The sequence below is a fragment of the Salvelinus sp. IW2-2015 genome, linkage group LG10 (assembly GCF_002910315.2).
Source record: "Salvelinus sp. IW2-2015 linkage group LG10, ASM291031v2, whole genome shotgun sequence".
Taxonomy (NCBI): Eukaryota; Metazoa; Chordata; class Actinopteri; order Salmoniformes; family Salmonidae; genus Salvelinus; species Salvelinus sp. IW2-2015.
The window spans coordinates 13,917,151-13,944,314 of NC_036850.1; the positions used below are offsets into that span (position 1 = coordinate 13,917,151).

General features: G+C 44.1%; 1 protein-coding gene across 7 annotated transcripts in view; it reads right to left on the bottom strand.

Annotated features, from left to right (window-relative positions):
• The window catches only part of LOC111969324 (SH2 domain-containing adapter protein F), a 111,344-nt gene that overhangs the window by 1,807 nt on the left and 82,373 nt on the right, over positions 1 to 27,164 (bottom strand). For 2 of the 7 annotated variants that reach the window (XM_023995375.2, XM_023995374.2), the window contains exons 4-7: positions 26,076 to 26,174; positions 17,300 to 17,464; positions 7,409 to 7,589; positions 7,076 to 7,195 (exon numbers count right to left, since the gene is read on the bottom strand). In XM_023995375.2, the coding sequence (XP_023851143.1) occupies positions 7,076 to 7,195; positions 7,409 to 7,589; positions 17,300 to 17,464; positions 26,076 to 26,174 (565 nt within the window). The remainder of the gene's footprint in view (positions 1 to 7,075; positions 7,196 to 7,408; positions 7,590 to 17,299; positions 17,465 to 26,075; positions 26,175 to 27,164) is intronic. The other 5 variants (XM_023995380.2, XM_023995379.2, XM_023995377.2 and 2 more) reach the window with 4 other exon arrangements.

Sequence of the window (27,164 nt, forward strand, 5' to 3'; positions counted from 1 at the left end):
GTACAGTGACGGATCATTCCCAGGTGATGCAGTACAATTGGGTTGAGAACCCAAGTCACATACTGTACACACTCCTATATACTGTAAGTAGAGAGTGCTACTAGTCTAATGAGCAGCCAGGAAGAATCACTTAGGCTACACCAGTTAATAAATGCAGAGCAAATGAAAAGCTCCCGAGGCTGTGCTCCCTACAGTATTTCTAGGGCTGAGCCAGAGCCTTGGATATGTGTGCTTTGCAGCTCTTAAGTAATCTCCTGCTCTGGAGCCTTGTCTTAATGAGAAATGTGGCTGTATAAAAACCATTATGCTGCAGTGGACAGAAGCTGCAGGGAGGATGGCAGTGACACGGGCCTTTTATCACATACAAGGAGAGGGAGAGGAAGGAGAGAGAGAGGGAGAGGAAGGAGAGAGAGAGAGAGAGAGAGATAGAGAGGGGGGGAGAGAGAGAGAGAGAGAAGAGATAGAGAGATAGAAGAGATAGAGGGAGAGAGAGGGAGAGAGAGGAAGGGGGACATGGTGAGGTAGAGGGGGAGAAAGAGAGAGAGAGAGGAAGAGGGAGATAGTGAGGAAGAGGGGGAGGGGTGAAAGAGAGAGAGCGAAGTAGAGAAGGGCTAGAGGAAAAGTCCTCAGTAGACCATTTATCAGAAACCTTTTTTGCGACAAGTAGCCAAACACACAGCATCAGGTTAGTGTCAAGCACTGAGCACACACCTGTCTCTTATACACATCTAGATGTGTATAAGAGACAGGCCAAACACACAGCATCAGGTTAGTGTCAAGCACTGAGCACACACTGACTCATGGTCCCAGAGAATGTTTTCTCTTCTGTTTGCATTGTGCAATGCCCAAGATACTGCAGAATCAGCTCACCCGGAGGACTTACACAGTTAGAAAAAGTATATATATACAATATGTAGCAGAGCAGGTGTCACCTCTCCTGTCAACAGAAATAAAACTGTGGAATAACAGCCAGACAGTGATGGACTGCAATGACTTCCTGTTCCCATAAGCGGGGAATGGCATTCAAAGATGGAAATATGTTTTCTTATCCATTCTGTCTCTGTGTGTGTGTGTCCATTATCAGCAGAAAGCACAAATTGCTGGGCATCTTAAATGAGATGTCCATACTTCCCTTATCTTATAAATACATTTGAAAAGCCTGAAGCCATATTATCTCACCAAGACACCAACAGAAACAAAGCCATGGAGAGAACACCAACATTAGGATCAAGGAGAAACTTAACAGGTTCAATTAAGGGACAATAAACATTAAAAATGACATTTCTCAAAACATCAGAGGCAAATACTTATTGTAAGTCAAATCTTTCATCAGTTCATGAACCAAGAGATACAACCCTAGTGTGACACGGTGAAACTAGTAAGGACCAATGCAGATGAAGGACAGTCAACAAGAATTCTCTCATGTTGTCTCTAACACACTGCTGCTGTAAGACTGGCAAGTCACAGCCTTGACATGTATAGTTGCTGCACTAAAAGTATGGTTAGAGAGGGGGAGATAGAAGGAGAGAGGAGTCGGAGAGGGGGAGACAGAGACCGTAAAAGAAACGAGGGAGATTGAGAGCATCTAGCGTGAGGAGAGGTGGATGATCGTTTTATAAGAGAGCTGAGGGAGAGGACTGCAGGGTTTCTCTGCTGCTATAATAGTGAAGTAAATACAGCCAGCTTCAGCCTCCTCCATCACTGAGCCTGATCAGCCAGCCAGCTCCTCCAGTTGAATACGTCTCTGTCATTACTAGGATGTTCATCAAATCAAAGTTTATTGGTTGGAGTAGATGAGGACAGATATCTCTAGTCACACAGCCTGTTCACTGCCTACATCCCAATATTACACCCTGTTCCCTATTTAAGGCTTAGGCCAAAAGTAGTGCACTATATAGGGAATTGGGGTGCCTATTTGGGATGTAGTCACTGTGTTGCTGCTTCTTAAGCTGGGCCAGGAGAGGAGAGGCCACTCTGAAGGTAAAGTGTGTTTGATTCATCAACAGCTTGAGGAGACAGGCCTTGGGTTACACGAGCACACCACTTAAAAAGCTAAACACATCAATAGGAACATTTTAGAAATCCCCCTAAGATTTCCTTCCCCGTCAGCGTTTAGCTACGCTTATCGCGTTTCAGCTCCGTGGAGACTCAGAGACAACGGCGCAACAGACCACTACTCACTGCTGTCTGATAACAGAAATGTAGGGCTATTTTTGACAAGACTGGGCCTTTTGTGTTTGTTATCGTATCCTATTTAGTTGTGCACTTTTTTATTGTCTAATCGGGATTCATTTCACTCTGGAGGTCTGGTGTCCTGTTCACCGGGGCCTATGACTTTCACTTGAACCTGCTCATCCTCACAGCAGAGAAATAGGCTGACAGCCGTCATCGTTTATCTCTACCTCTCTACATATATTAGACTGCACCATGAATGATGCTTCAACGCAATAAATCCATGGCATTAGAGAAGCTAAACTCACCCAACAGAAGATAATGATCCAGAAAGAAAGCCTTGACCTTAAGAAGCATTGTGGGACAGGAAATGTCCTGAATAGCCATTATTCCGGTTTAATACGTACCGCGGCAGCCACAAACAGAGTGTGCCTGACTGGAAGGATCACTAACATGATCAGGACATGACCACACCTGTTCCTCGTGGTTTAGAGGGATTTTAAAAACAAGAATGTGGTTGGTGCTGCTCATTATAGGTCAACTATACTGTAAGAAACACAAAGCTGTGTTGTTGTTGTGTTTCATTTGGGAACCATTCCAGGTGTGGTAATATCCAAGAAGAAAACATGCATTAATAAAACGCATTGAACTGTGCACTGAACTGCACTGAACCACGCACTCCATAACAAACTAGAAGAGCCCTCACTGGGAGAGCCCTGTGTCTCTCACAAGAAAGACAAAGAGAGAACACTTTTCTGAGACACGTTTGCCTCTCCTGACATGAGTTCAAAGAGCTTTTGTTGTTCTTTCTACAACTCCAAGGCTTTCTAGTTCCCCATGTGTTATAGCATCAACACATTTTGTTGCATAAATCTTTGTTTTCCTCTTTCAACGGTTTATTTTCTACCTCAGTCAGCCCGTAAAACCGGCTGTGTAAAACCCCTCCCTAGGGGAAGGAGGGAGAGCTACGCCACTCAGAGACCAGTGAAAGGCTAAATGTGTTTTATGCACCTAAAAGAGCACTCATCTTCAGAGAGAGGAGGAGGAGAGACAGAGACAAGGTACCCTGTATCCCTGTCAAAAGGCTCTGGAGACTCACGGTTAGTGAAAGTCTGGGCCTTCATCAATGATGCAAAGCACAAACGTGTCGCCGAATTGGCCCCATGAATGTTTCAGCAGCTCCAGACATGGAGTATCTAAACACAGGGTCTCTAGCCTCTGCCACAGAGGTTTCAGCATCTGCCAACATATCTGGCCTACACATTTGGTCTCAAGCCTCTGCCACAGAGGTTTCTAGGAAGCAGGAGGCTCCAACATGAGCAGACTGAACTCTGTGTCACCCCCTGTGTCACCCCCTCCCCACTGCCCGGCTCTATGAATCAACCCGCTGATTGTTTACTGGGTTGATCTGAATGACCCTACAGCCTCCTCTGCTTCCTACCAGTACTGCACAACAAACACAGTCACGCTGGCAGGACACAGGCACATGATCCACCACACACACCAGAGAGCTGTTTAGAAATATCTGCCTTCCTGCCTTTGCCCTCTGCCCTGGGTGGATGACATCTCCACTGACATGTGCAGGAGGTCCAACAAACAGAGTGTTGTAAACACCCTTTTACACAACTATGATTTATGGTTCACAAGCACAAAGACCAATTAATTCCATCACTCCTTTCTGGAACTGACACAATTAGTCCCATTATTGGTGGACATTGGTGGTCCAAGACACACTCAGAAGTCCATGTGTTTGAACTTTGAACCTTTCAGCCAGTGCTGCTGGCTGAAAGGTCACAGTGCGTGGGCTCTGACTGAGAAGGACAGCTCCTACTGGAGATCAACACTGCTCTCCTCCACCCCCTCAGACACAGCATGGGACGTGTCATAGTGGCCTCCCAAGTGGCGCAGCAGTCTAAGGCACTGCATCTCAGTGCAAGAGGCATCACTACAGTCCCTGGTTCGAATCCGGACTGTATCATATCCGGCTGTGATTGGGAGTCTCATAGGGCGGTGCACATTTGGCCCAGCGTCGTCCGGGTTTGGCCGTCATTGTAAATAAGAATTTGTTCTTAACTGACTTGCCTAGTTAAATAAAGTTTCCCCAAACAACCCCAGCCCTGTCTGTCCAATAAGGCCTACCAGCCTACTGCACCAGACAGTCCAGCCAATGGCCCAGCACTGTCTGTCCAATCAAGCCCACCAGTCTAATTCCCTGTGTGTCCCCCCAGGCAGGCCAGAGCAGAGTCCCAGAGCTCTGGTAATGAAATGAGCAGTCAGTCAGTGTGAGGGGCAGTGGAGCAGCTCTGGACAGCATCATCTCCTCCTGCCAGCAGAGATGAGCCTAAAGCCGACTGATGAGGAGCGTCCTCAGAACCAGCAACGCTTTCCCCCCTGCTGCAATGTATCTAATCTATCATTGACTTTATCAACAGATGTGTGCTTTATTGTGAATAAGCAACAACAAAAAAGCCTACAACAAGAGAGCACAAATGCCAGTTTGTATCTGAAGAAAGGTGACAATAATACTGTAGAACTGTCTTCCATGGCCATAACTCAAGCAGTTATCCTCTCTGCAGCTCATATCAGATGCACTTTCTCTGCCCCTGTGGTGAAATGGTTCTCAGCCAGGTATTGCTGTGTGCTGATGAAATGGCAGCCCGCTGACACTCATCAGTTGGCTGGCTCCCTGCGGTGGTGTGAGCCCTCAGAGCCTCTGAGTCGATGGCATGTGACTGCCTTGCGGAGGTGAGTGCCAGCTGTGCAGCGAGACCCTTTAAGCTACCCTCCAACCAAATGTTCGACCAGACTAAACCAATCAGGGCCTGTCACCTGGACTCTCCGCTGGCCAGGAGACAGGTCACAGTCAGGGGGCAGAGGTCAGCCAGGGGGGCATTATGAATTCAGTTCTGGGCAAGTCAGCGAATCAGAGCACCAGAGAGGTAACCTGGTGGAGGTGGGAGGGGAGGAAGGGCAGTGCATCATGTAGGAAGGACAGGGTTCTTAAAGGTGATGTGCATAACCATACTGAAGAGACAGTCAGCAGGTAGGTAGGAGGTGAGGAAGACTCCTGGAGGCAGAATAATGGTGCTGTACTGTGTGTTGAACTGGTACTCTATCTATAGAACTCTACTCTATGATAACCCGTGAACACCCTCAGTGAAGTGTGTGTAAAATTGTATATAGTGCCTTCAGAAAGTATTCATGCCCCTTGACTTATTCCACATTTTGTCGTGTTACCTCCTAAATTCAAAATGGATTAAGTAGATTTTTTTCTCACCCATCTACACACAGTAACCCATAATGACAAAGTCAAAAAAATAAATAAAAAAATGAAATGTTTGCAAATGTATTGAAAATTAAATAACTAATTTACATAAAGTCAATACTTTGTAGATGCACCTTCCATGTTTCCACATATTTTCAATGGGATTCAAGTCTGGGCTTTGGCTGGGTCACTCAAGGACTTTTACATTCTTGTTCTGAAGCCATTCCAGCGTTGCTTTGGCTGTATGCTTGGGGTCATTGTCCTGTTGGAACTTAAATCTTCGCCCCAGTCTAAGGTCATTTACACTCTGAAGCAGGTTCTCATCAAGGATTTGACTATTTGGCTCCATTCATTGTTCCCTCTATCATTACCAGTCTTCCAGTCTCTGCCGCTMAATCGCATCCACATAGCATGATGCTGCCACCACCATGCTTCACAGTAGGGATGAGGTTAGACAGGTGATGTGCTGTGCCTGGTTTTCTCCAGACATAGTGCTTTGCATTCAGGCCTAAGCGTCAGCATTTGTGGGTTTGATTACAGGCTCAAAATGGCCAGAAACAAAGAACTTTCTTCTGAAACTCATCAGTCTATTCTTCTTCTGAGAAATGAAGGCTATTCCATGCGAAAAATTGCAAAGAAACTGAAGTACTCGTACAACACTGTGTACTACTCCCTTCACAGAACAGCGCAAACTGACTCTAACCAGAATTGGAAAGAGGAGTGGGAGGCCCCGGTGCACAACTGAGCAAGAGGACAAGTACATTAGTGTGTCTAGTTTGAGAAACAGACGCCTCACAAGTCCTCAACTGGCAGCTTCATTAAATAGTACCCGCAAAACACCAGTCTCAACGTCAACAGTGAAGAGGCGACTCCGGGATGCTGGCCTTCTAGGCAGAGTTGCAAAGAAAAAGCCATATATCTCACTGTCCAATAAAAAGAAAAGATAAAATGGGCAAAAGAACACAGACACTGGACAGAGGAACGCTGCCTAGAAGGCCAGCATCCCGGAGTCGCCTCTTCACTGTTGACGTTGAGACTGGTGTTTTGCGGGTGCTATTTAATGAAGCTGCCAGTTGAGAAAAACAAGGACATTTCTAAGTGACCCCAAACTTTTGAACGGTAGTGTATGCCTCATCACAATTCGATCACGGCGATCTACGGACAGCTCTGACATGCACTGTCAACTGTGGGACCTTATATAGACAGGTGTGTTTCCTTCTAAATTATGTCCAAACCATTGAATTGGCCACAGGTGGACTCCAATCAAGTTGTAGTGACAGCTCAAGGATGATCAAAGGAAATTGGATGCACCTGAGCTCAATTTGCAGTGTCAGCACAGGGGTATGAATACTTCTGTAAATGAGATAGTTCTGTATTTAATTTTCAATAAGTTTGCAAACCTTTTTAAAACATGTTTTCACTTTATTAATATGGGGTATTATGTGGATTAAATCTAAATGGATTAAATCTATACAACAAATGTTGAATTCAGGCTGTAACAACAAAATGTGGAATAAGTCAGAAGGCACTGCAGGTACTGGGTGCTGTATATTCTCCAGTGTGTGAGAGGGTTGTGTGTCATCAACTGTGCACTGCTTATTTGTGTGTAGTGGACAGTATGTATGGGAAGGGTCTTACTTGAGTGAGAGGGAGAAGTCATTCTTGCTGGTCTCACTGTTCCTCACCAGGTAGCTGGCCTCCTTACACAGCCTCAGCAGAGACTCCGCATCCGTCCTGCTGATCGCTCCATGGTACCAGCTACAGGGCGGAGAGAAGAGGGAGGATAAAACAGAGCTTCAAATGGAGAAAGTGTCTGTTATCTAACGTCAATAGATAATCAATTATCTCCACACAGCTCTACCTCAGAAGCACCAACACATAAATACCAAATCCCTAGAGAGAATCACAGGAATAMAATTACTAGTCATTATAATTCTGTGGATAGAAAGACAGTAGGGGAGGGTGACTTACAACTGGCTCTCCAGGGACAAGGAGGGGTCAATGCGTTCCCCCAGAGCAGCACTGCAGTGGTCCAGAGAGCTCATCTTGGTGTTGACCAGACAGCAACTGGAGTGGATGCGGGGTGGCGGACGCCCTCCTCTAGCCTCCTTGGGGGGCGACATTCTGGACTTCTCCGCCCCTTCAAACTGGACTGTAAATGAAGGAGAGACCCACAGCCAGATATGAGTATCACAATACAACAGCATCTCAATAGAGGCCTTCCTTGCGACATATCAGATATCAAATATCAGCCTTGGAACATTGGACACCCCGCCTCCTTTTTTGTAAAAAGCTAAGGGACGGGCCTCAAGTAATGTAACCACTCAAATTCATAGAGCTATGGATGCAAGTACAGACCATCCATGACATCAAAATTATAGTTTTAACAATGTTTTGAGGCTATTCAGTGTTTGCCTACATTTATATTGTTTACAAAATTAGTAAAAACAAGCTGATATTTTGGAGTCTGATGAGGTATGACAGTTGAACTCAGCTCATGAGACATTTACAAGTTATATACTTCAAGAATCAATACTTCAAGAATCAATGGAGATATATATATATATATATCATTACTTTATAAGTCCAAAATGGATGTAGCAACTAAGGATTCTAGCTTTAACACACTGACCATTGAAGTCCATCTTGTGTTTCCTGTACTCATCAATTATAAGCAATTAAACTAAAGTGGCGTTGAGTTCAGAGAAGCATGTGTTCTAAATTTCAGGCATATCTGTGAAAAACAGAGCTGCTATGACTTATTATTCATGATTCCTCCTGGTCTTTCCCGGCTTGTATGTGCTGTGCTGTTGTGAAACGTGTTAATGAGAGGAGACAACCATGCCTCAGTGTTTAAAACGCACACACCACCACCCTGAACAACACATCCCTCTCAAGGACCTTCGCAGWGCGAGACAGAAATCAATCCAGCCACACTGTGTACACAATGCCAGACGGGAGGGAAAACACAACATGTACAAACTAGTCCAGGCTAATCACTGAGCCAGGCCTTGAAAAGTGCCAAGGTCACTAACTGTAGAATAGACAGGCTCCCTTGGAGGTGATCCATCGAAATCGTGACACGACCCTGACTAACGCTAGAGGTCAGAGAGTTGCTTTTAGACCAATCAGAAACAAGCTACTCAATCTCCCTATTTACAAAGTCTGATGTGAGATCAGAGCGTGGGAGGGGACCAGGAGTAGAAGTTGAAACCTCCGAACTTCCTGGTTGTGGTCAGCGGTTAGAGGTCAGAGACAGTGACACAGGAGAGAGGGGGTGGGGGGGGGGGTGTTTTACTCCACAGCTCATTCCTGTAGTTGATGTCACACCATCCTTTGGAAAGAGACCCATTTCCAGTTGCCTTGGCCTTGCTACCCCCCAGCAGTAAACTGAGGTCACCCTTCAACATCAAAACACATTACCAGAGTCTGTCACTGCCAGAATGCTGAAGACCGCTTTAGAGCTTCAAGAGGAGTGGAGCAACATCAAACGTTGAGCCTCTGATGGAAGCAGTTCATTTAGCATACTCTTAGTTGTGATTGCATGCCCCCCGCCACCACTCATCTCAAGGGCTAATCTCACTCCAGGCCTGGCTTTAATTTCACTGAGTGGACATAGGCTCCAGACAGACAGACAAGAGCCGCTGGAATCACAACATGTCGATGAGGAGGAATGCGCTTGTCTAGTCTAGACCACACCTCCAGTCAAAGGATAGCGTTTCACTTTCTGTAAAGCTATTGTAACATTGAGAGTCCTTACAGTCCTTCCACCATTATACACTGAACAAAAGTATAAAACGAAAAATGTAAAGTGTTGGTCCCATGTTTCATGAGTTGAAATAAAAGATCCCAGAAATATTCTATACACACAAAAAGCTTATTTCTCTCAAATTTTGTGCACAAATTTGTTTATGTCACTGTTAGTGAGCATTTATCCTTTGCCAAGATAATCTAACCACCCGACAGGTGTGGCATATCAAGAAGCGGAATGATCAGCATTATCATTACACAGGTGCACCTTGTGCTGGGAACAAGTTGAGGGAGATGTCTCAAGTTGAGGGAGCATGCAATTTGCATGTTGACTGCAAGAATGTCCACCAGAGCTGTTTCCAGGGAATAGGATGTTAATTTCTCTACTATAAGCAGCTTCCAACGTCGTTTTAGAGAATTTGGCAGTACATCCAACCGGCCTCACAACCGCAGACCACGTGTAACCATGCCAGTCTAGGACCTCCACATCTGGCTTCTTCACCTGCGGGATCGTCTGAGACCAGCCACCCGGACAGCTGATGAAACTGTGGGTTTGCACAACCAAAGAATTTCTGCACAAACTGTCAGAAACCGTCGCAGAGAAGCTCATCCCGTCGTCCTCACCAGGGTCTTGACCTGACTGCAGTTCGGAGGCATAACTGACTTCAGTGTACAAATGCTCATTCGATGGCCAATGGCACGCTTCACGGCTGAATGCCGGTTTCAACTGTACCAGGCAGATGGCAGACATTTTGCTGATGTCAACGTTGTGAACAGAGTGCCCCATGGAAGCAGGTATGGTATGGGCAGGTATAAGCTACTAACAACAAACACAATTGCATTTTATTGATGGCAATTTGAATGCACAGAGATACCGTGACGAGATCCTGAGGCATATCTGTATTCCCATTCATGTGAAATCCATAGATTAGTGCCTAAGGAATTTATTTCAATTGACTGATTTCCTCATATGAACTGTAACGCAGTAAAATCTTTGAAATTGTTGCATGATGCATTGATATTTTTGTTCAGTGTATAATTACTCTTAAGTGTATTAATACACGTAAATGTCTTCCAGAAAACAACTTAATGTAAATGCCTGACATGCACAACTAGAAGCATTTAACTGTCTTCCTGATGCTAAGCTACATACTGAACAGCAGAAACCTATTCTGAGCATCCCTGAAGCATGCACAGCATGTGCTTACCACTGGCAAAGCTCAAGCATATATGATCATGTTGTTCCACCACTGACCAACAGGGGCTCCCCTTAACCTAATTTCTATTGTTCATGTGAATGACATATCGGTACTTCTAATAAACTAAGGCTGCGTATACACAGGCAGCCCAATTCTGATGTTTTTCCGAATTAATTGCCAAAAGATCTGACTGGTCAAAATACCAATTAGTAGCAACAAAACAAAAAAATCTGAATTGGACTGCCTGTGTAAACACAGCCTTAGTGAAACATTGCTCTAAAACTCAAACCAGTTCAATGGCTTGGTTATACAGAATGATAAGTGTTTTTGCACTCTACACTTTTTTTGCACTGATACATAATTGAGTCTGAAGATGACACACACTGTATAGTATAAATGAGGCCAAATTATTTGTTTTACTACTCTCCGTTGTTCCATGAAAGTCAAATATGGAGGATATATTCTCACACAAATGTCATCCGTTTACGGTACAGGTAGCTATCTTTGTATATGTTTAAGGTATATGTGTATGTGTGTGAGATAGTGTTTCCATGGAGACTGACCGGGTGGGAAAAGATGCGTGTTTGCAGCGTCCCACACCATGTCAGCCAAGACACAGCCAATCTGCAGCTCTGCAGCTCTGCAGCAAACCTTCCCCTGAGTATGTGCTTGCGTGTGTTTCTGTGCAATAATGTCAGAGAAATAGCAGGAGAGGGACTGCTGTAGTCTATATATTTTGTTTCCTCTTTAATTAATAAAACAAAACCCTATCTCTATAAAAACAATGTCCCCTGTATCTCTGAACCAGTGGAGACTACTGAGGGGAGGATGGCTCATAATAAATGGCCGGAACAGAGCAAATGGAACGGCATCAAATACCTGGAAACAAGGTATTTGTTTGGTGTATCAGCCTTTACCACGAGCCGGTCCTTCCAATTAAGGTGCCACCAACCTCCTGTGCTCTGAACGTATATGTGTATGTTGGTGTTGGCTATGTGAGTGTGTCAGTGTGTGTTGTGAATGTGAGAGTATTATGAGTTGATCAGAACACGAGGAGTTCCCATGTGAGGAAACCTCTGTCACTTTCGGTCAGCTATCTGTCATCACCGTGGCAGACAGAACATGTTCTGATGCTATCAGCTATCACATACCAGTACATGACATTGGCAAATGTCTGTCTACATTCCAGGTCTACGCCTATGAAGGAATATGAACCAACACTAAACTCTGTTATTAATGGTTTGATCGTGATAGTTTGGACTGACGTTCACCTGAGCCCTAGTCAGAGCTCTCAATCCCACTTTAATTATGCATAATACTTTAATTCCTAAACACTCAAAACACCTCAATTAAACTCTGATTGACATCTACAGTAACATCAGATCCACAAGGAACCATCTCAATGTGATTACATAATTGTTATTCTCTTGCTTTCGACTCCTCCACCTAGAGTGAATGGCTATCCTCAGCAGTGTTCGCCACTTTACTGTCAGAACAGGCCCTTTTCAGAGGCAATGCACATAGCTTCAAAGAAGCATTACTAAGGAGTGAACCACTAACAACAAAAAAAGCAACCATTTTATTTGTTTGAGTGTGAAGAGCCCGTGTCTTCTATGATTGCCAACCATCTCCCCCACAATAGCTGGAGCTGCAGTGGTATTATAGTTTGGCTGATTCCTGGTGATACTCGGCCCAAACTCATTCCCTTTCATTCTCCACCGCTCACACTCAAGACGGACAAGAGGAGATTGAAGAGAGGATTGGCACACAGATAATGAGCCCTGTGGGGCAGTTAGAGTGACTTACAAACACGCCATTCTGTGTGTGCGTCTGTCTGCCAGCCTGTCTAAACTACCTGTATTGTGGCGTGTAAAGCAGAGCAAATGGAATCTCGGTATCAGATTGAACTGTCAGTCAGACGGTGATGGATGGTTGAAGGGCCCACCCTCTCCAGCCTTCCACCTATCTCTACAGGCTCCCAACAAAACAACAGGCTGCAGGGATGGAGGGAGGGGGATGGAGGTAGAGAGGAAGGGAGATGGAGAGAGGGAGCTGATTGGCTGGGACTTAGATAAATGCAGGCCACAAAGGTCAAAGGGACATCTGGAGGACCAGAACATGCCCAGAGCAGAGCATGGGGGGGGGGGGGGGACAAAGAATTCAGCAAAGCTGAAAAAAACACTCACTACTACCACCCACCTTCCACACAGCACATTTACTTATTAAACCAACTAATAATTCTCATTTACTAATGGTACTTCCATCAAAAGAGTGATTCACTGGTTCAGTGGGGAAAAGCTTGAGAGCTACTACTGTATTACAGCTTACAATTAAGAATTCCAGCTTGACTAGAAATGATTAACAGGTCTGAAGGCTCATGAAATGCATGGACACATATGTGAGCATCCAAACCATTAAACCATACACTGCCAATGGGAGAGAACGAGATCTTGTAGAAACACGCATTCTTGACATCCAGAGAATCATGTGTTGCTTGGGGAAGTCGAATAGGATCGGTTGAAAGGATTATATAGAAAGACATTTGGCTGAGCCAATTGGTCTTATTCTCTGATAGTCAACATCAAGGCACGTTAATTTTTGCTATTCAAAATTCCAAAACGTTTCTGACGAGTTTTCCAAAGACAAAGGAACAATCCTCCAAGCGCTTAAATGCCTGCAGATTCCCTGTGAACAAAAAGAAATATTTTAATTACATTGTTTGTATCTAGTGAGACAGAGAAGAGAAGGTAAGAGAATGCCTTGAACCACCCAGACAATCAATTCACATCAGAAAACCAAAGGCAAAACTCTTCAATTAACATCCAGACAAAGGAATCGGTCTTCTATTTATATGCAGATTGTAATATCTGTACGTCAGTTTGTCAGGCCCAATATTTAAATATGATAAGTAGTTAACTGGTGAAGACAGTTCTGTCGCTGGTACGGCGCTGTTCCATCCAGGTTCCATATCACACAGCTAATCATAATGGCCCTGGTAACACTTGTAGCCTGGAGACCTGGCTAGGGCCAGGAGGAGCAATGGCTTTTGCCCCTAACAGTTCAAGGATCAGATTAATCACCCTACCCTCAACTTTAACCATTAGGAGGAACGTCAAAACATCTGACCCTGTAGCAGTGGTTAGAAACAACTTCTACCTACTCTTACTAACTCCTCCTGTTTGAGGAGACTTGACTGTAGCCAAAGGCGACATGAGGTGAGAGGCATGCACCTGTACTCACAGGAAGGTCAGAGAGCCCCCCACCCCTAGTCTCTATATCCAACATCTGACCCCTGTGATGTAGTGGGAGTTCAGACAGAGAGAGGATCCTCTTTCAGCCAGACGCCACACTAAAACCCACTCATATCCCATGCATGGGGGAAGTGCAGCCATTCCCAAGGCATTATAGGGCATAAATCATCCATCCGCCTGTCCTCACCCTCAGAACACAGCCAGCTCATCTTACTGGCTCGCTGTCTGGTGATGGAGGGAGGATGGCTCATTGTAATGGCTGGAATGGAATGGATAGAACAGTTTGAAGGACATTAAACACATTTCCAATTTAAACCCCAGCCTCCACTGGTCTCTCTACAGTAGTACACCCCCTCTACACTACCAGGGGAGTACAGAGCCTCAGCCTGGGTATTAGTTCTGCTACACATGGCCCCTCTCCTCTCTCTCCCTGGATAATTAGTTACTGATTGTAGAGCTGTGGAAAAGCTGCAAACATCGGCAAACACACAGAGGCTTCTTAATTTGAAAATGGACCAAGTCTCTATTATTCGAATCACAAGCAAGTCTCAAGGTCCAAGTCTCAAGGTCCAAGTCTCAAGGTCCAAGTCTCAAGTCTCGAATCAAGTTCAAGTTGTGCATTCTAAGAGGAAGTCAAGTTGAGACACGTTTTTTTAAAGTCAAGTTAAAAATGTATCTATAAATGCAATGATTGCAAATCTTTGTCTATTTATTGACCAGACAGCCCTTTTTATAATTTTGTCTACAACACAATTAGATGATGTAATTGTAAAATAGGGATCTTGTAGCAGTCGTCAGGGTGTGACATCGGCAGAAGGCAAGGCAGGTTGATGTGCTCAGTGTAGATATATTTACAGGTCTTGGTGATCCAATGGTGAAAGCACCATATCATACAACATGTACAAGTAGATTAACCAAATATACACAGCCCAAAATAAATAGCTTCTGTATGAGGCATAAACAGTCCTATCTGAACGGACATAAGTAGCGGGCAAGACTGTACAGCCTCCCCTTGAGAAACCACATTGAATCCATCTAACAGGAGCTGAAACAGGTACACTACCATTTTGTCCATTAAAATAACATCAAATTGATCAGAAATACAGTGTAGATATTGTTAATGTGGTAAATTACTATTGTAGCTGGAAGTGGCTTATTTTTTTCTTTGCAACTCTACCTAGAAGGCCAGCATCCCTCTTCACTGTTGACGTTGAGACTGGTGTTTTGCTGGTACTATTTAATGAAGCTGCCAATTGAGGACTTGTGAGGTGTCTGTTTCTCAAACTAGACACTCTAATGTACTTGTCCTTTTGCTCAGTTGTGCACCAGGGCCTCCCACTCCTCTTTCTATTCTGGTTAGAGGCAGTTTCCACTGTTCTGTAAAGGGAGTAGTACACAGCATTGTACGAGATCTTCAGTTTCTTGGCAATTTCTCGCATGGAATAGCCTTCATTTCTCAGAAGAAGAATAGACTGACAAGTTTCAGATGAAAGTACTTTTTTTCTAGCCATTTTGAGCCTGTAATCAAACCCACAAATGCTGATGCTCCAGGTACTCAACTGGTCTAAAGAAGGCCAGTTTTATTGCTTCTTTGATCAGAACAACAGTTTTCAGCTGTGCTAACATAATTGCAAAAGGGTTTTCAATTAGCCTTTTAAAATGATAAACTTGGATTAGCTAACACAACGTGCCAGTGGAACACAGGAGTGATGGTTGCTGATAATGGGCCTCTGTACGCCTATGTAGATATTTCATTAGAAATCAGCCGTTTCCAGCTACAATAGTCATTTACAACATTAACAATGTCTACACTGTATTTCTGATCAATTTGATGTTATTTTAATGGACCAAAAAAWTTTGCTTTTCTTTCAAAAACAAGGACATTTCTAGTGTACAAGCACTTGACCACTCCCAGGACCATACAATTACCCAATAGGCAATTACAGCCAATAAACTAGTGTAAAAGGCAATTTCCACATCCATTGTTACATTTGTTTTAATCAGACTTAATGACTATTAATTTCAAAACCATTCATACATGGAACAATCGTTTATCTTATTCAACGTACTGACTACATAGCATGGCGAGCAGGCCAAGTAGCCTTTTCTATGCGCACTGGGACACGCTCCTATTACGCACAATCAGAATGACAGACATAGGACACAGACACACMGAACTCGGGCGTAACCCGGGAAATATGAACAAAGGAAGCCATACATTAAACAGAACTTCTACCTCAGGAGTCTTGCGAACGTTCCTGTGCACAATAAAGGTAAGAGGGTAAGAAATGGTAGGCTAAATTAAAATGGATTGTATCAAACATAAAACAGAAATGCCTAAGTGTAGCAATAAACGGTATGGGACGGAATGATGAAACGCTAGCAAACATTGTAGGATTATATACGGAAAATAGATTTAGCGCATTAGCGCATTTAAACGTGTGAAAGCAAGAAAACAAAGACTCTCTGGCAGGAGTATGGAGAGCTCAAGTGGTGTGTCCTCGCCACAGTAATAATTCCTTTTAACAAATTACAAATGCAAGCTTCATAAGTAAATTATCAATTTCAAGCAATTTTGACATACTAAATGGCTAGTAGGCATATACTAGTAGGTCTAATTGTTGCCTGATGCTCCATTGCTGGTGAGCTAACAAAGTAAACAGTCCATATTCTTGATCACCAAACTATTTTTGGAGCTGCATATTTATTTATTATGGCAATCCTCTCCCAACAATTTGCTGTTTGCGCTGCACCCGATCCTATAGCTGTACAGCAAATCAACAATCTGTTCACTAGTGCACCCGACTTGTGTTGATTGACAGTTTGCTGGTCCAATCAGAGGGCCAAGTGTGGGTTTCACTAGCCAATCTGTTGCATGTTTTTTTGTTTGTTGCAAGGGTGATGCTGCGGCTACTGTCTCTTGCTGCATGGAGCATAATCCGTGGAGACTCTGACACAAAATGAGTGACAAAAATTTGGTAACAGAGCATTATAAGAACAAGGTCAGACACTTTGTGTTACATGGATGTTCTCACCAAAATAAACAGTAGTAAACTTTGGGATTTGAATGGGTTCTTAATCAAGGGTTTGAGAGTATGATCTATAAAGAGCAGCGGGAAGCTTGCCTTGGAACAGTTATGACTATGTTGACAGTAGCATTACGGGTCACCTACACTTCCAATTACCCATTCAGAAGGCAATTCTGCGCCATTAAAAGCAATGAGTCTTTGTCCACACAACCTGGACTAGTGCTAGTGATTTTCTGCCATATGTAATCCAGATGGGAAAGGGCAGTTATTACAGAGATAATGTGAGCCGTCAAACTGATTTAAAGATACTGTAGAGCTGATCAATCACTTCCTCCTCACTCGATGAGGTCACACTGTTTTCATAGGTTGTTATAGTGAATGGAATGTTGTCTTACAACTGTATGGTATGTTGTCGCCCGCGCAATTTGTCATTTCTCAACTTTAACAGACAATGACAGTTCACCAGTACAGTAGCCTATCAGGGAACAGGATGAAGAGGACGAGCAATGGAAATTAGATATGGTTATGGATATGGCAAGAGAGAGAGGCAAGGGGACATTGTTGATGAGGGGCGCTGGATGAGGCTCTGATGGTGTTGGGATGAACAGACAGGACAGGGACAACAAAACCCACCATGCTGGTGCTGGTCACAGGCAGTGTGCCCAGGGGAGTGCTGGGCTGGCTGGGGGGGCAGAGCGGGGGGTGACTCCACCCCCTCCAGCAGGGCCAGGGGAGGACTGTGGTTGAGCTGGCCGACAGGCGGGGGCCACGGCAGATCCTTGATCACTTTAATCTCTACTGCAGGCAGCCCAGGTCACCAGGACGGGAGCAAGAGGGAATGAGTGGAAGAGAGAGAGGTAGAGGCAGAGAGATAGAGAAGAGAGAAAACGCGAGAGAGAGGCAGAGAAAGATAAAGAGAGACAGATGAGGGGAGAAGAGGAAAACAGAAGAGGGCAGAGTAAGAGAAATGCAGGACAGTAGCATCCCATGCAGGTACAGGTCAGGTTAGTATAGCACAGCAAAGTCAATGGAACAGCAGGGAAAACCAGGAGACAGCAGGACTGAAAAGGAAGGAATATTACTTTACCTGAGAGAGACAGACTTTGACTTCTCCACTTTGCCTCTACGTGTTTCTTTGACGTTTACAAGGAGTCAACCAGGGGAATTTTCAACTGCAGGTCAGAGTCATTAATTACGCTCTGGGTTTCGCAGGGAAAGTGGCTGAAGAGAGCTACTAATGAGGGTTTTAAAACAGAATCAAAGACCTGAGTGGACCTGAGCATGACTTGGCTAGTGTGAAAAGCCTCACGGACAACACAAGCTCTGGTATAGCTCATAGCGGAGTTAAAGTCTGAAACTGCCTCCACAATAAGATAAAGGGCAATATACAAGATTCTCTCCTTGAGCCAGACACAATGGAATGCATTGTAATGGTGTGGGGCACCCGGCAAACCTAGCCCCTCAGTAATGTATCGTTCATGTCCAGATGGGAGTATTAGCAGAGTAAATCGAGTGCTGGTGTGCCGGCCCATCTTTCACTAGGAATTGTCCACTTGTTTAATAGCACAGGAGGTTCCCTATCCACCAGGGAGCTGCTGAGCTGTTTGCTGCAGTGGCTAATAAAGAAACATGGTGCACCGGAAAACAGGACTGGCTTTGCAGGAGGGAGATCTACAGCCATGAATGACATGTTGCCTGTCAAGTCTCATCGTTCTCTGGATAAACGAATAGAGTCCTGATGTTATGTTTCATCATTGAATTGCCCTCATAAAATAGTAGTAGCAGTAAGATGCATTGTTGAAAGTAGAAAAGAACACACCACAGAATGGCTAGCTCAAATACATTCCGGTCTAACCATTGTCTGAAAAACAATGACATTCTACCCCTATTCCAAGGAATTCTTTACTATCCTCATGCCAAGTAAGCCATTCATTTAGAATCACCCACCTCAGGCGATGGAGTGACTGCTACTTCCACTACTGATGAAAAAAGAAAAGCTGGGAGTTTGTTGACTGTCGCCTGGATGTCGCCAGGTTTTATAGGCTGCGAAACTAGCTTTTCTTCTGTGAGTTGAACAGACACATTATGGGCTTGTCCATGTTCTGGCCTGCAGGAAATAGCTGGGGTGCAGAACATGCTAATGAGGAAGGGGGAATCAGCTCAGCAGATGAAGAGGGAAAACAGAGAATATTTAGTTGGACAAGCAATTAGTGCCGTGGTGGCAGGGTGAGAGTAATGTGGCTGCAGGACTATTGATATGATAAGGGATCATATGAGGATGGAGTCCTCACTATGAATGGCGTTCTCGGAATGAAGTGTCCTCACTTTAATGGTGTCCTCACGAAGGATGGTGTCCTTTCCTCATTATGACAGCCAATAGCGGAGAGAGTTATCCCTGGTTCTCAGACAAAGGCAAATGAGACAGAGGTATAGGGTTGGGACAGAGGTCAGAGCTCTAGCAGCTAATATAATAACTTCCTGCCTTGGYATGCCTCACCACTGAGRGATTAAAAAGTCTAATTCTCATTTCATATTCCAGGTTAGCATGTAATTGTTTTGGGAGTAGCAGGCGTTGCAGTGTTACGCAGCCTTGCTCTGAGGATGAAAAGCCAATTCTTACAGGTCGGTCTCAGCTCAGCTCTGCTCAGATGCACAGTGCAATAACGAGGTGAACGGTCACACAGCCACTTCTAAAAGAAAGGTAAACTGATTCAAGTGGCAGAAGTACAGTGGCAGTCTTCAAACCTCCGGGTGTCTGATTTTTCCCCTATGACCTGTTTCAATTTGCTGTCAGCCCAAGGGCCTTTTTCTGAATACATTTTGGCTTGGATGTTATGTTGCGGCACAGATGAGTGCATCTTAAGGCCTCGACGCGCTGCTCCGAGACACAGTGTGAAGTGACCTGCCTGGGACTGGGGAGCAATGGGGGCCAATTCTTCATCCTAATTTTTCAGGCTGAGGTGATAAGAGCGGCTGAAACACAGAGGAGACATTTTTTAGTTTGATCTCTGGAGCCTCTGTCCACAGCCTATCCAAGTCACACATACTGTGCAGTACTGTGTGCCAGATAGAACAGTCTGTGTGTGTGTATGACTGGGCTAGCACATACAGGCGTCAGGTCCTTTAGTTGGCACTGCCTCACCAGTGACATGTCCCAACAGTGATCCATGTGTTTTGCTTTGGGAAGAGGTGAATCATGGGTAGAAGGTTGTTCTCTTACTCAGTATGACATCCCATGGGACTTGGTGACAGTGGAGGTGCCTTGAGCATTAGGAGGAAGACACAGAGCCCAGCTCTACCAAACCCCCCTGGGGTTTACTCTGCTCTACACGGTCTCTCAGAGTCTCTCTCTACAACTACACAGTCCATTCTAACAAACCCCCCTGGGGTTTACTCTGCTCTACACGGTCTCTCAGAGTCTCTCTCTACAACTATACAGTCCATTCTAACAAACCCTCCTGGGGTTTACTCTGCCCTACACAGTCTCTCAGTCACCCTCTACAACTATACAGTCCATTCTACCAAACCCCCTGGGGTTTACTCTGCACTACACGGTCTCTCAGAGTCACTCTCTACAACTATCCAGTCCATTCTACCAACGTTCAGGACCTTATCTCTCAGTCAGGATGAATGTTGATGTCTCCAGGGCATATTGGATGGAAGTACTCACTGTAGTGTTTTTGCTGACTTTAATGTAGTATTCACTTTAGTCAACTGTAAATACTACAGTATACAGTTCACTATAGTATAAATACTGTAGTAAAATAACTGTGGTATATACTAAAGCAATTAATGTAGTGTTTTTGCATATTGTTGTAAACTYTAGTATTTACTGTGGTGTTTTTGTTTTATTATCTTTGACTTAGAAGTGGAGGCTTTCTGCTTGAGGGAACCTACTGAGCAAATGTTCCATAACCTGTAGGTAGGTAGTACTGAGGTTATGAACGAATAGTTCAAGCTTCTGCTCTTTTCTGTAACCTGTAGGGAACACAATATACGGTCTATACTTGGCATGTACGTTTCTCACTTATTGGAGGCACAAATTGGGATTTGGGGAGGGGAATGAGCAGGGTACATGCAAATTAAACACTGTAGTATATAGTAAGTATCCTTGCGGGATGGCTCATAGGAGCAGGAGCGTGAGGCAGCTTGATGTACAAGTACACCCCCTGGACGGGACACTAGTCTATATCGCAGGGCCTTACCCCCAATCTATCTCCTTAATGCTGAGTGTCAAGCAGAGACGCATCGGGTCCCATTTTTAAAGTCTTTGGTATCACTCGGCCAGGGATCAAAATCCCAACCTTCCAATCTCAGGGCAGACACTAACCACAAGGCCACTGAATTGCAGTATATACTATAGTTTTAAAAAACGGTAGTGTTTTGCAGACTGTAGTGTTTTTGTGAACATTACTATAGTATTGGCTACAGTGTTTTTTTTGCAGAGAATGCTGTAGTACTACAGTTTACTACAAAATTCTATGTTAAGTTCCACAGATGATTGAGTGATACTACAGTTTAYTAGTCTACAGTATACTACAGTTTGTTATAGAATGCTATAGTAAGTACTGTAGTATCTTATATCCTAGTAAACTAGTATTTTTTTCATGTGGGTGTGCACAGGTGTTAAATTGTGCCGGGTCCTGCCGGGCCCGAGACCAGGCACTATGATCCAAATGAGAGCTGAGAACCGGTACCTTTCGCTAGCCTATTTGAATTATCTAATTGAAAAACTGTTGTCTACGTTTAAATTTTCCACAGCCAACAACACGAGTAGGCTAAGCAACAGCAAACTCAGACAACCCCATAGTAGAATAGTTTACCTATTCAATTGTTCAGCCTGTCGCATTCAATGCGAGAAAATAATATTCCTCTCAAGGCGCATTCAAATTGCGAGTATATGCCCAGTCACTGTAGCCTACAACGTTCTAAATGAAGTCGCGGGGAAAAAACACTTCTTTGAAAGCAGTCGATGGCCACTGTTAAAAGAGGAGGATCGCTGAGCTTTCTAGTGTTACTACTCTTATTTCTCAAATCCAATAAATGAGTAAAATACACAATTTTTGAACCAGAGTTTTGAGCAGATAGATGGTTTATGCGCGTTAGCGGGCACCTATGGCATTGAATGCATAGAGAAGGGTGGGGCTAAATGTAACACGGGTCATCTGTAATAGGTAGGTCTACACTATATTCACAGTACGTCACCCTTGTTTGGCTGAGTGACAGTAGAATGTTTTTTGGGTGGACATTCAAGTCATAATGTTGCTATAACTAGCAACAAGATAGCCTATTGTTTAGACTTTAGAGTTTGATCTAGCTAATGATTAGCCCAATGGGGTAAGTGAGCAACCCCCAGCCTATTTATTTATAGCCGGTGGGCTGCATCAGGTGATCATTATTTCTAAATAACATACCTGCCTGATCATATGGACTAATAAAGTTATATTGGGCTCATTTCTGGAGGGGAAATTATATTGTCAGCATCATTTTATTTTCATTCATTTTGGAGTAGGATGTCCTTATGTCTCAGTCATTTCCCCCCAAATATTGATCCATCCGCGACCTGTAATATGTGCTATTGTCAGTATATATTGAGGCTAGTATATTATACTCAACAAAAATAAACAACATGCAACAATTTCAAATTTTTTGCTGAGTTACGGTTCATTTAGGGAAATCAGTCAATTGAAATAAATTCATTAGTCCGCACAATTGGTCCAGCGTCGTCCGGGCTTGGCCGGGGTAGGCAGTCATTGTAAATAATACTTTTTTCCTAAACCGACTTGTCTAGTTAAATGAAACATAAATAAAATAAAAAGTATATATTATATCCCCCCCACCCTCTGAACTAGGGACCCTTCACCACTCAAATACCAATTTAACCACGGGGTATGCCATACACACAGGTCATCATGACTACTGCATGAACAGGACTTGTCGACAGAAGGATATCTCGACATGACTGGTGTTTAAGAGGTATTTCACCAATACCTCATCCGTCTATTACATAAGCTTTGCCCATGCCGGTACACAAAACATTCTGTTGACACAGAGAAAGAGAGAGAGCTTTTTAGGAGGGAAGTTATATTGTTGGGCCCAATCCCATTCTAAATCCACAAAGCTTCAAACATCCAATTGACTGAACATTGGCCAGAGCCAGGACTTGTTGGATTCTCAGAATATAACGGTGATGACAGGAACAGGAAGACACAATGACATAGCTTCCTGTGACATCCTGCCCTGACAGCTCTGTGGAGTGTGGATTTCCGGCAATTCTGGTACTGTGTCAAGTGGAGTGTTCGGTCTTGTGCCAGTTTTGACTGGTGATAAAGAGAGAGAGACAGATGGAGAGAGAGAGCCCGAGAAAGACATTCCATAAAAGCTCTAGACTATTATTATTAATATATATATATATTTTTTTTTAAACGTCTCTACAAGAGGTTTTTGTTTACCTTGTCCTTTTAATTAGGCAGCACTACTTCATCAGTGTAAACAGCGATGCCACATAAATCACTGGCCCACTTGTGCCATTTCATTTAGTTCTGCTTAATTAGCCCTGCTAATTGCTTGCATATTCAAAATAAATTGGTAGATTACAATATTTATGGCGTTTATTAGGAGTTGGAGGATAGCTCAGAAGAACAAAAATTGCTTTTGCAGATGCTCTCATATCACCATCACCAGAAGCTAGTAGTTCACGGCTCATTGTGGAAGAAACCAACAAATACACGCTGTATCCATCAAATCACCATCTCTCTATACCTCTCTCCCAACACTTATCTGTTGTGAAGAAGAGAATCTGTTCCTATTAAATATGAAAGTGGAGGTACGCGAGCGAGTGATGGAGGGGAGATGACAGCGTGCCTGTTCTGCTTAGACTCAGCTGGACATCCAGCGGGGCTCCCAGGGGAGAGCAGAGCTACGGTCAGGTTGGAAGAGCGCCCACTCTGTGCAGGAGGAGAGGAGGTGGGGGTTAGGGGTGGGTGGCCAATGTGTGTGAGTGAAAGATAACAGGCAGCGGGCTGCGCGTTCAAAGGCAGCGGAGCCATTTGAGGCTCATGAAAGAGGCCTGTCAGGGAGGTTATCAGCCGTGGAGCAGCGGAGGGGAGGCCAGAATTGGGGGGGGGGGGTGAAGCACTGTGGGGTGACAAGCCATCACAGGGGACAGGTCTTTCACAGAGAGAGAGACAGAACCATGGGGCCAGGGCATGGACCAGGCTCACCAACCACTCCGTTAACTCCTCTTTAAACAAACTGCAGCAATACTACTGGAACGAAACTGATTCAATGATTTACTTAAGAATAGAAGAGCTTTCTCTGGGTCATTAAGTCCTTGAAGAGTCATTAAAAACCCATAAAGCGGTGTGTGTTGCTCCTCAGGACCTGGCTCAGGGCTCTGACAGCATCTCCTGTTATCTCGCCTGCAGTAAGTGCAGTGGGTTAGGCTGGCTAGCAGCCAACCTCATGGTGTTTAACAGGCAGCAACTGGGCCTACGGATTAAGTAACACTGGCTCTCTAGCCAGACACAATGAGGCACTACTCAGATTTCCAATGGCTGCCTGTTCAATGTCTGGGTGTATTAGTGTGTGTGTGGTGTGGATATTGAACATGGACACACAAACACATGGTCTGTACATACACATGCAAGTGTGTGTACCCCCACCCACCCGCGCACACACACACACACCCTCAACGCACAAAATACACCACCACACATACCAACCCCTATCACACAGAGGCTCTCTTCATATGGTCAAATTTTAATGGATCTTCCTCACTCCCCAGGTCTCATCCATCACAAAGTCCAATTGCGAGTGGGAAGGGGGGGGGGGGCAGCGAGATGAGTGATTAACCGACCGGCATGTACATAAGTCCCAACAAGGGAGGGAATTAACATTTCCATTGCAATCTGCCAAAAATAACCAACAAGAATAAAACTGAGGACCTGTAAACAACCAACAACTATGTACTGTATTTGTCATTATCACTAGTGTCGGAGGATGCAGCCCCAAACGGCAGGACAGCTAAGGAGAGGAGGTGTTTACATGCAGGCGGTCATTACCAGTTCTGTCCCTATACAGCTCTAATGAAGACAAACCACGCGCTTATATATCAACATGCTTAGTCAGCGTTCAGAGCACTAGGGAGAGATAAGGGTAGTACTATTAATGGTGCAAGATTTAAATACCGTATCTATACCCACACTCGCACTATTTATGGGGGTGCATTTTTCTCAAAAATTACTGTAATTTGCCGTGCCGTACACTTTAATTCCGCATAACAACAGTTCTAAGAAAATAACAATCAGACTAGTGGCGTCTTCAAGCGGCTGAAAACCACAGAGGAAATCTAAGAGATGGCAAATCATTACACTCCATCTATGAAATGGGGGTTAAAATGCAAACAATTTAACTCACGCAGAACAGAATATGGAAACATCTATATACACAGTAGTGCTGAGCTAGTGGCCAAAGCATTACCTGTCCCTAACACAACCCAATGGACATACGAAGTCATTAATGTGTGACATCCCATGTAGTAAAGGGACCTGGGGTCCACACCTGACCCTTGGCTCTGGGTCGATGATCTGTCTCGTGAAGTGCATCCTGAGACTTCTGGCTGAGGTACCGGTCTCATTCCAACCCCCATCTGATGCTATCTGCAGTCGCCAGGGCATCAAGTCGCAGAACATCACTTTACAGTGCCTCTGACAATGATGATCTAATCTTCAAACAGCCAGGATATAGAAGATAACGCGTAAGACCTAGGTCTACCAGAGCTGTCACCTTTAAGACCTAGGTCTATAGACCGTGTTAGAGCTGAGGCCCTTTTTATATGAAGTTCTTGAAATGTCTGAGCTTTTTGATGATGAAGATGTCTCGAACAGAGCCAGTTCACAGCCAGGTCTTCACACAAGCTGAGAGAAAGGGAGGGGGTTCTTCTTTCAGAAAGCATTGTTTTATGACAGATCGTGAGAGAAGTCTCTCTCCACCAAACACTGGGATGTCATTATGGGCTGAATGGAACAGAAAAAGGTTGAAGACAGGTAATAAATCAAAGCACTTCTCCAACCCCAGTCTTCCTCTTTGAAGGATAACTTCAGCGCGCTAACCTCTGTTCTCCCACAGCAGACATCACTTTGACATCCCGAGCAAATGAAATGAATCACCATCAAATGAAATAATGTGAGAGGAGTGTTTGTAAATAGCATCCTAATAAACTCGTTTTAGAGCTGGATGAAAGACAAAATAATGAGGGGAAAGACATGAATGAAAGAAACCAACATCCGTTTCTCCTGACAGCTGAAAGAGACCAGCAGTATGAAACAGAGAAACGTAGAAAAAGTAAATATGGACAGATAGAAACAGAGGGACAGAGACCAGCCCGGGTGTTGTGTGTTAGTGGTACCTGTGAGTGATTTAGAGGTGTTGTCCTTCCTTGACTCTGGTTCTGATCCACTGCCACTTACAGAGCCCTTGTAGCTAATGCAGTCAGAACAGAGCAGAGCTGTTCAAAGAATACACAAAAGGAGGAAGAGGTAAAGAAAAAAACCTTTAAAGGATTTTTTTTATATTTGGTATAGTATAGTTTCAAATCGAGGAAAGGTGTTGGTTTTTCCTCTGCTCTTTTTGTTTGTTTGTGTTTGTCTTCCAAAACCAGAGTTTGTCCTGGAACGGCCCTGTTCAGTTATGGCTGTGTTTGCTATGCTGGAGCTCTCTAAACCACAGTTGACATTCAGTAACATTGAGACAGACAGACAGACAGATGCACACATACAGTTGAAGTCGTAAGTTGACATAAACCTTAGCCAAATACATTTAAACTTAGTTTTTCACAATTCCTGACATTTTAATGTCAAAAAATTCAAAATTCCCTGTTTAGGTCAGTTAGGATCACCACTTTATTTGGAGAATGTGAAATGTCAGAATAATAGTAGAGTGATTTATTTCAGCTTTCAGCATCACATTCCCAGGTGGTCAGAAGTTTACATACACTAAATTAGTATTTGGTAGCATTGCCTTTAAATTGTTTYACWTGGGTCAAACGTTTTGAGTAGCCTTCCACAAGCTTCCCACAATAAGTTTGTTGAATTTTGGCCCATTCCTCCTGACAGAGCTGGTGTAACTGAGTCAGGTTTGTAGGCCTCCTTGCTCGCACATGTTTTTTTAGTTCTGCACACAAATTTTCTATAGGATTGTGGTCAGGGCTTTCTGATGGCCACTCCAATACCTTGACTTTGTTGTCCTTAAGCCATTTTGCCACAACTTTGGAAGTATGCTTGGGGTCATTGTTCATTTGGAAGACCCATTTGCAACCAAGCTTTAACTTCCTGACTGATATATTAAGATGTTGCTTCAATATATTGGGGCGGCAGATAGCCTAGTGGTTAGAGCATTGGACTAGTAACCGGAAGGTTGCAAGATCGAATCCCCGAGCTGACAAGGTCGTTCTGCCCCTGAACAAGGCACCCACTGTTCCAAGGCCGTCATTCAAAAT